The sequence below is a fragment of the Tasmannia lanceolata genome, unplaced genomic scaffold, assembly GCF_043159265.1.
Source record: "Tasmannia lanceolata isolate RefF3 unplaced genomic scaffold, GAP_Taslan_0.1 ptg000019l, whole genome shotgun sequence".
In the NCBI taxonomy this organism is placed as follows: domain Eukaryota; kingdom Viridiplantae; phylum Streptophyta; class Magnoliopsida; order Canellales; family Winteraceae; genus Tasmannia; species Tasmannia lanceolata.
In genome coordinates, this window is record NW_027518696.1 from 919145 (window position 1) to 929010 (window position 9866).

The 9866-nt window shown below is 37.1% G+C and overlaps 1 protein-coding gene across 1 annotated transcript; it reads left to right on the forward strand.

The window, feature by feature from the left end:
• Positions 1 to 1339: 1339 nt before the first annotated feature.
• Positions 1340 to 8161, forward strand: SK 11 (shaggy-related kinase 11). The gene is made up of 13 exons (XM_077361654.1): positions 1340 to 1549; positions 3528 to 3730; positions 3837 to 3929; positions 4279 to 4338; positions 4588 to 4860; positions 5920 to 5994; positions 6649 to 6705; positions 6780 to 6920; positions 7054 to 7104; positions 7222 to 7317; positions 7421 to 7504; positions 7589 to 7691; positions 7776 to 8161. The coding sequence occupies exons 2-13, from the start codon at positions 3617 to 3619 to the stop codon at positions 7856 to 7858; spliced, it is 1230 nt and encodes a 409-aa protein (XP_077217769.1). The 5' UTR covers positions 1340 to 1549; positions 3528 to 3616; the 3' UTR covers positions 7859 to 8161.
• The last annotated feature ends 1705 nt before the right edge of the window (positions 8162 to 9866 follow it).

Below are 9866 nucleotides of genomic sequence, written 5' to 3' on the forward strand. Positions count from 1 at the left end.
GGAGAATTGCGACTGATGAATCGCGATCAGCAGCTGATTCCCTTATTATAAAGCCTCAAAATAATAAACAACAAAAGCAAATAGAGAACATTTTGTTCAGTGTGATTCAGTATTATTACATTTCAATTACTTCCTGATACCTTCCCGGAAAATTGTTGGGGTTCCACACAAAAGCAAATAGTCCCACATCGGTAAAAACTGGTGGATGTGGATGGGTTATAAGGGAATGGGCACACTCTCTCTAACGGCTAGCTTTTAGGTGTGAGTTCTATCCGGTTAAATTCCTTACGCCAACAACACTTCACAGGTTGATATGCACAACGCTTGAGCCATGTTTGGCAACCACGGTTTTTATTCATAGAATATTAGATTAACAAGTGTCGAGAGGGGAGCTGGAAAAGTGGGGGAGGGAGAGAATCGAGAGGGAAATGCGAAGTGGCTGAAAATTAAGGAAAGCAAAATTTATATTTTGAGTAGAGCTTTTTTTTCCTGATTGTCAGCCGCTTCCCATCCTCTTTTTATTCATGCCCACTTAATTCTCTCGCTCTTCCACCCTTCATGCGCCTCTCCCACCACTTGATAAACAAATATTCCATGGAAAATGCTTTCATGGCTGTCGAACATGGCCTTAGCATCAATCATCTGGAACTATTGGGGTTTCTAATCCCATTCAATACCCTAGCTTTCCTCTGGGCTATGGTTATACCAATTTGTCTTGATACTTTAGAATCATGGTGTCAATGGACCATACAAATTAACTCTAGCAAATGATTAGGTTAGACCATTTCATGTCCTGATTATAAAAGATGATTTTGGGCTCCACCATTTTCACCCAAACCCATGCCCCACCGTTTTACATCTCATTTTTTGGGAAGTGATATATCTGGCGCTTTTCTTCCCTGGGCCACCTCCTCCAGTCTATTTATAAACACACTGTTTACACCACAAGGGGGTGACGTAGGAAAGAAAGGAGGGCGATATATCATTTCCACATTTTTACAGGGCTCGCCCCGTTGGCGTGCTATTGATACAAAATCACAATTCCCGTCTTATCCCTCCCATCACGTGCTCGGCACGCGCGAGGTAACTACTTTTGTCGTAATACAAGGCTATGCCAGTCAATAAATTAAAAGGATAGGGGTATTTACGTAGTTTTATTCCTCACCTGTTCATTAAGTTGGATACAATAAAGAGGTGAGGCCCGGTCTGGGACAGGGAGAAAGGCGTGTGGTGGAATATTCGTAAGGTAGGAATATTTTAAAATAGGGGAAATTGAAGGTAAGTTTTGACGGTCAAAAAAGAGAGGGAGTCTTTAAGATAAAATAATATTATTAAAAAGGCTTTTCTTTGACATTCATCAATAGCCATTAGCCAACCCAAGAAAAAGCTCTCTCCTCTTCTCTGAAAAAGAAAAATAAAACAGAGAGAGAGAGAGAGAGAGAGAGAGGCTACGCGCGAGATCTCTGCATCAGACGATCGGTAGATCTACACAGCTCATTTCCAGATCAGTTGGTGATGAATCAATGCCGCGAAAATTTCCTATCGATCGGTATATTTATCTTCTCATCTCGTTCTTTTTTTACGACGATCGTTTTTTTTTTTCTTTTTTTTTTGTGCTGCTTTTGGTTGATTTTGCGGGGTTTTATGCTGTTTATAGGGTTTTGGAATCTGATCTGAGGATTTTGTTTAGTCTAATATTCTTTTTTATTTGATCTGGATCGGTAGATCTTGTTTTTTTTTTTTTAATCTATTTCTCTTCCTTTTTTTTTTAATGAAACGAAGAAATGTTTCCATTTGATGAAATGAACTTGATCGATGCTGTTTGTTGATTTTTCGAGAGTTCGATTAGGGCTTCGTCATGTGTATGCTTCGATCTTCTGTCCTTTGCTGTTTGTGCAAAATCTCCGGCTGAGATTTCGAATAAAGTTGCTTTTTTATTTTTTTTTATAAATTTATTTTGTGTTTATGACTTCATATAATGGAAGCGATTGTTCCGCGATTTTTTCAACTGTTGCAGAACAGATCAATCTTTTTTTTTTGCACTTTAGATTATTTTTTGATGTGTTAATGTTTTGTTTTTATCGTTTCATGTTGTTTGTTCTTCCGGGTATACACTAATTTGTGCCTTTGAGTCTTGATTGTGTACGGTGTATACGTTTTTTTGTCAATTACTCGAGACAAAATAGAGATCTTTGTATGGTATTTAGAATCGGAAGGTTGTTTTAACAGACTCAGCTTATGTTTTTTCTATGCTATCTTGTAGACTTTGATCCATATCTTGTTCTCGTGTGCTCTTAATTTATGTGCCTTTCCTTTTGAATTTTATGTAAAGTAGTCTCTTGGGTTCGTGATCATGGTGTACTAGCGAATTGATGTTCTTAGCTCAGTTGGAATTCTGCATTTTGTTATGTGTAAATCTGCAAACATGTTCTCTTAAAAAAACAAAGAGAATCTGCAAACATGTTGGGGAGAGGCTGAATTGAGATCTTTTTTCTAACCGTTAACAATGTTTTGATGCTTTTCCGTTTAATGGTGCATGAACTGTTTATGGGTTTCATGACTTTTCACTTTCTTTATTTGTCGGTCATAATTAATGGAGTTGCTGAGGAAAAAATGAGTGTACCTAGTTTGGTTTCTTCGAGTAGAGAGTGCGAATCTTGCAGAAATGGAGATGATTTAACAATTTTTCTAGGGATATCAATGATGAGTTCCTACACACAGCTGTTGAAAAGCATTTTAGAGCTACCATGTTGATAGGAGGATCTCGCATTTATTGTTCTGTTGATTCTTAGCAGGTTTGACCTACATGAATTCTTGGGAGATTTCTCTAACTGTTTTCGGTCCACCATTTTGTAGGATATCAACTTGCTTCCAAATTGGTTTGTCCTACATGCATTCTTGGGAGATTTCTCTTAACTGTTTTTGGTCCACCAGTATGTGGGACATCAACTTGTTTCCAAAAAGGCTTGCTAGATACAAATGCAATAATTAGTAGCCCCAGGCAGCTCCGAGCAGTATTTCCATATTATAGAACGTGTTATGACATGGATCCTAAACTATTTTTGAAGTAGTGTGCACACAAAGAATATTGAGTCATAGATACTGCACCCTGTCATCAATGAGGTTGGCTGTAACGTAATTGGATGGTGCTTTTTATGCATCTTGATGTGGTTGGTCAACCAGCTTATCTAACCAAAAAAGGAAAAAAGAACCTTTTCTCAAATTGATGGTAGATTTATGACCGATTCCAAATCTTAAGAAACCGCATTTTTTGTTTGATCACACTGATGTTGGCAAATATGAAGAATATTTTGGCAAGTATGTGGTCCTTTGAGATTACATTTCCATGTGGACAGCATTAGTTTTTGGTCCATGATCAATGTAACTTTCACTATGCATTTACTTTGTGTTATATGTTTTTTTCTACGACCCCTTGATAATTCATATATGAAGATGAATCAAGTAGACAACATTTTTTGCCTCTTGTTTTGCTTGTATAGATAATTCAATCCATTTACTCTTAGCAGGTTGAGGATCGAGTTACATTAAAGTGAAGGTGATTCTGTATAGTATTGACAGTTGGAACTAGTTCTGCACCTATCTCAATTTGCACCAAATGGCCTCAGTGAGCGTGGTGCCTGCATCTGGATTGAGGGACACCAATGGAAATACTGTTGCTGTGGATAGATTGCCTGAAGAAATGAATGATATGAAGATAAGGGATGACAAGGTAGATGATGTGGTTTGTTGGGGGTTTTCTGTTGGTACTTTTTCAATGTTATTTACCGTGATACATGCAAACTGTCCCATTCTTAAAAGTTGAGGCTTCCTTTTAGGAAATGGAAGCAACTGTCGTTGATGGAAATGGCACAGAAACTGGCCATATAATTGTGACAACTATTGGTGGTAGAAACGGGCAACCAAAGCAGGTAAATCCTGTGCATTTGTACTTTGTTGTTTTTTTGTTGAATTGTTGTGCATTTGTACTTTGTTTTTGTTTTTGTTTTTGTTAAATGGTTGTGCATTTGTACTTTGTGTAGGATTAATGTAATATTTTGACGAGAGGCCAGCTAACCATTTTTGGAATTTTCAGGCTTAGTATTACTAGAAAATAGTAATCATGATTTTGTTTATTAGCATTAAGTTATAGGAGTGATAAATATTGCCATTTGTAATTTCATTTGCTATTATTACCTGATGACAATTCTGTTTTCCTGCATGCTATCTTTTTGTAATTGCACATTGTTGTTTGATAAAAGTTACCTCTTTTGGTGGCAGACAATAAGCTACATGGCTGAACGTGTTGTAGGTCACGGATCATTTGGAATTGTCTTCCAGGTAAGTCTATCTGTATTTTGATCTGGAAAAAATTTCCAGGTGTTTGTTGAATACTTGCATGCGCGTATTTCCATGTGTGTATGCATGCAACATTCATATCCTCATGAATGCAAATGTGCTTTCATGTGTGTAGATGTGTGTTTGCATGCATTCATGTATTTGTCCTCCGTCTGATCCTAGGGTTGTTATCAAGTATGGATGTCAATATTGCATTTAATCTGTTTTTGTTGCTTTCTTATGGTTATGCAGGCTAAGTGCCTAGAGACAGGTGAAACCGTGGCAATAAAAAAGGTACTTCAAGACAAGAGGTACAAGAACCGAGAGCTACAAACCATGCGACTTCTGGACCACCCAAATGTTGTGTCCCTGAAGCACTGTTTCTTTTCGACGACTGAAAAGGATGAGCTCTATCTTAACTTGGTACTCGAATATGTGCCTGAGACTGCCCACCGTGTAGTCAAACACTACAATAAGATGAACCAACGAATGCCGTTGATATATGTGAAGCTTTATACTTACCAGGTACGAGTGTCTGATTTATGATTATGTGTAGATTGTAATATTTCAACATATTCATCAAGACATAATTTGCATGCCCCTGATTAGAGTTTTCCTGCTGATGGGAATTGCAGTCTTATGGCTGTTGATTGTTTATACTTAATTGATAGCTTGAAATAAAGTGGTCTAATTCTATTCTCATATTTATATATAAGTATCTTATGCTGATTGCAAGACTTTTATTTTAGATTCTATTGCAATTCATTTATAATTTTTTAAGAATTCTACTGAGATCTCGGGCTCACTTCCAGCTTACCTATTAAAAGAAATTAGAAATTCTGCCAGGTTTAGCGATGCCTTCCTTGCTTTATATTTCCCTTGCCCCATATCTTTTTTATTCTTATTCATTCTGCTATAGACATTACTTCATTTACTAGGTTTGCAACTCGGGTCGAGTTTCGGCTTTTCCAGAAGCCTGCCTTACCTGAGAAATTGTCTTGGGTAGGGTCAGGTCATTTTTTTTATGGATCTGACCCTACCTGAGATAGTTTCTCAGCGGTTGGCTTGGAATTTTTCACCTGCTCTTATTTTATCTTGAGCGTGACATCGATAATGTGCCATTAAACGATAGTACAAACAAAAAATTCAGCTAACGATTTCGGATTTGGAAATGTTTCTACTGTAAAGAGATCTTTGATGCAACTAACGATTTTCACTAGAGTTTGGAACAATGAAGGAAGCTCGGGTTGGGTGGGGATGGGTTTCGGGATTTTTTTTCCTATGAACCCTACTTGACCCATGATTTCTGAACCTGACCTAGGGTATTGATGGGTCGGGTCGATGCCAGCCGGGGTTTTGCACCCTTACTATTTACTATTGTCTTAGTTTTCTGAGGGGACTGTATATTTGGATCAGATTGTTCTGAAGAGTAAAAAGATTTATTTGGACTGATTCTTAGCTTTCCATCTTATTTGATAAATTAATTTTTGTTGTGTTCTTGAGCTGCCTGGGATTGTCTTGGTTCATTTCCTTGTAAGAAAATATGCTAAGAAAATATTCTGATTTTTTTCTGATATTTGGCAGATTTGTAGGGCATTGGCTTACATTCATGGTAGTATTGGAGTGTGCCACAGAGACATCAAGCCACAAAATCTTCTGGTATGCTTACCAAGCATGTTTACTTCCTACTTGCTTGGTTGCTCCTTATGTAAAATTCCTAGGTGCAGTTTAATACGATACAATTCTATCTTGCAAGGGTCTCAGTGTGGGAAATGCAACTTCTATCTGAAACTTCTTGATAAATGACCCTTGTCATATGAGAAGGGCAAAAAATATGTAACTTCTCATAGAAGGCTGATTTGCTGAAAATGCATGCCTGCTTTGCATATAATAATTAGTCTTTTGATTGAATGCTCTGATGATTTTTTTTTTGTCGCCCTTGGCTAGGATGTATTGCTATTTGTCTATTTTGGGAAAAAAACAGTTATATCACACTGTATTTCATAGTCAATCACTCAAACCATGGAGCTTGTTCCCTATGGAGAGCTTGTTTTAATATGTAAAAGTCAAACATCAGGCAAATTAGCATTCTTAAAATCAAAGGATGTAATACTTTAGAGCTTAGAGTCTTTAATTTCTTGGATAGTTGGATATTTTTGGAGTCTCTTGTTATCTTCCATTTTCTTAAAAGTTTCATTGTCAAAGTTCCCTATTTGGTACATATATTTTTTTTAAAAAGTTCCCCATTTAGTAATTAAAAACTTGCCCTTCTATTTTCTTCAAGATATTCAACTTAAATACTTTCTGTGTCAGGTAAATCCACACACACACCAGCTGAAACTATGTGATTTTGGAAGTGCGAAAGTCCTGGTATGTTTTTGAATCTCTGCAGCATAAGTTTTCTGCTATGGGTTGTTATCTTATTGACCTTCTGGTTGTAACAGGTAAAAGGGGAGCCAAACATTTCATACATCTGCTCTAGGTATTATAGAGCCCCTGAGCTTATATTTGGAGCAACTGAGTACACTTCAGCCATTGACATTTGGTCTGCAGGTTGTGTCCTAGCGGAACTCCTTCTTGGACAGGTAGTTTTTTCTTTAAAGACTTTCCTTGAATGAATATTTCTTCCTTTCTAGAAAGCAAATAGTCTATAATATAGTTAATTGCAGTCATTAAAAAAAGTTAACAACACATTTTGTTTTTTGTTTTCTCTAAAAGCCTCTCTTCCCTGGCGAGAGTGGAGTAGACCAGCTTGTTGAAATTATCAAGGTGATGTGCGTGCTTTACATTTTAGACCAAAAGCAGGCTATGAAATATATTTGATATCGGACATGTCTCTTACATTTCCTCGTGCTTATTTGTTCACATGCTGTGTTTATATGGCAGGTTTTAGGTACTCCAACAAGAGAGGAAATTAAATGTATGAATCCCAACTACACCGAATTCAAATTCCCACAGATTAAGGCTCACCCGTGGCACAAAGTACTAATCAATCTTCCAATTCATACTTGTTTCCTTTCCTTTCTTTGTTTCTCTTCAATTCATAACAATAAGATCATGTTTTTAACTTCTAATTTGTCATCAGATTTTTCACAAGCGCATGCCACCTGAGGCAGTTGATCTCGTCTCAAGACTTTTGCAATACTCTCCAAACCTGCGTTCCACCGCTGTGAGTATTGTGATCTAGATAAAGATTGTCTTTTCTTTTGTCTCTCTACCTTAGTCTAATTGTAAAATATAATATCATATGCAGTTGGAAGCATTGATCCATCCGTTTTTCGATGAGCTCCGGGACCCAAATACCCGTCTACCAAATGGACGCTTTCTGCCTCCACTCTTCAACTTCAAGCCTCATGGTATGTATAATTCAAAACCACAACTGGTACATAATTCAAAACGCTAACTGATTATTGTTGATGGTGGACTGTGATGATAATCAGAACTGAAGGGAGTGCCGATGGAGATCTTGGTGAAGTTGATTCCCGATCACGCAAGGAAGCAATGTGCCTTCCTCGGATTGTGAGTCGGTTTACATGTTTTTTTACGATGTAGTAATTATTAGCTCGTGTCTTTTTCTGCTAAGGAGAACACATCTTCGCTGTAAGAGTTACTCCCGCAGTCTGTTTCCGGTGATCATCGTATGGAACCACGCTTCCTTTATGCCTCTGTTCTTTTGTTTTTCTTCTTCTTTCTTTGCCTTGTTTTTGTATAGCAGATTGAAGAAGGGTCTGCTAAATCTCTCAAAACCTCAATATGGGTTTGCCAACCCTGGTTTCCAAACCACATGTTGTAACATTTTATAGAACAGAAAGTGGCTTTTGTCTGAGTGATTTATTTAACTTAGGTAGACTTAATCGTGTTGAAAAAGACATGCTGTTAGTGTTTGGTTGCATTCATGACCCACCAAACGTTTCACTTCCTCTGTCAGACAAGATAATGTCACTAAATTAATATGTGATTTCATTTGGACTAGAAAGTTTCATTTGTCTATCCGCTTGTTCTAATCATTTTGTTTCTTGAACTCCAGAATCACTTTACCGGACTCACATTGCCCGGATTGGTTTCTGATATAGATTCATGTTTCATAACCACAGTATACGAAGTTCTCTGCATTTTTTTAAGAATTATTTCAAAGAAGCACGGAAGTGACTTTCAGTCCACGAAAGTTGTTCTAAGTGCACATTTGGAACTCAAGAATCAGAGAATCTCTCTAGGTACCGTGCTTTTAACGTTCCATTATTTTGAACTCCAGAATCAGAGTATTTTGGAAGAAAACGTGTCATGTGGAGAGAAATGTTGTAGGGAGAGAGAGATCTGTTCTACAAGAGGAAGAGAGATGAGGTGGTTGCTAAAATGGTCAATAGATACTTTCCTTTTTACCTTCTTTAGAGGTTTTTTTCTTCTTTTTAGCTCCGATTCTGTGGACGGGAAGTTGGGTGAATTTTTCTACTTGAAAACGGGCTAAAATTTTGTTTTACGACATTTATGGCCTATTGGGCAAACTTTAGCATGTGGTAAGGAAACCATAGCTACCAAACATCAAAGAATTTCTTGGATATAAGTGATATGGCCTTCTATGGAATTGCCTAGACGCGAACTATGTGTATACCAGGTAATTTGGTTCAAAGCCATCGCATAAATCAAATCCATTGTGCTGCCTCTTACATATAATATGAAGTGCCTAGGCAATTTCATAGAATGCTATCACACAGCCGTTCCAAACTAAAGGCCCCTGCTTTTTAGGAAAGAAAAGACATGTCATAGATAAATTTTTCTTATTCATTTAGCTCATAAGATGAGCTCTTAATGAGACACTTCTTCGGGAAATGATATCCCCACCATTCCCCCGGATATAATCCCCTGTCACGTTTTCCTTGAGAATGCTTCATTGCTTCAGGATAAATTCACTCCCTTTAATGTTTTTCTCTGCCTTTAAAACTTAACAAGAAAAATGTGAAGGGGAATCATTTACCCACTTCTTCCTTTTCTTCTTTTGAGTTGAAGCAACGAATAAGGGGGAGATGAATGAGTTACTGCGATTTGATTTGAAGGCGCCACTCGTCTATTATTGTGATAGCTCTTTGTAATTAATGTTAGGTCAAGCAAGAGGTTGCTTGAAGCATTACACCCAAGGTATCTAATTTGGAATACCAAGTTTGTTGCCTCCAGCCCCTATATATAGAGATACACTAGGGTTTTAATAGGTTAATGGGCTCTAGCCCAAATAGGCCCACTACACTGGTCCATTATCTTATTGGGCTTATATTATATACCCAACAATTAATTCGTCTTTCCTCTTTTTATTTTCTTTTGAGTAATTTTGGAGCAAAAAAAAATAACAAAAATGATTCAACTTTGCCGGATTCTACTTACTTCTCCTGATTTATGATCATAAATCAGGAAAAATAGGATTGTTTTTTAGAATATAGCCAAAGACACCATTAAATTCTTGATCGGTTCCTCCTTTTTTTTTTTTTGGGTCAAAATATGACTTTTATCTCCAACGTAAAGTCATAGATTTAAACTACAAT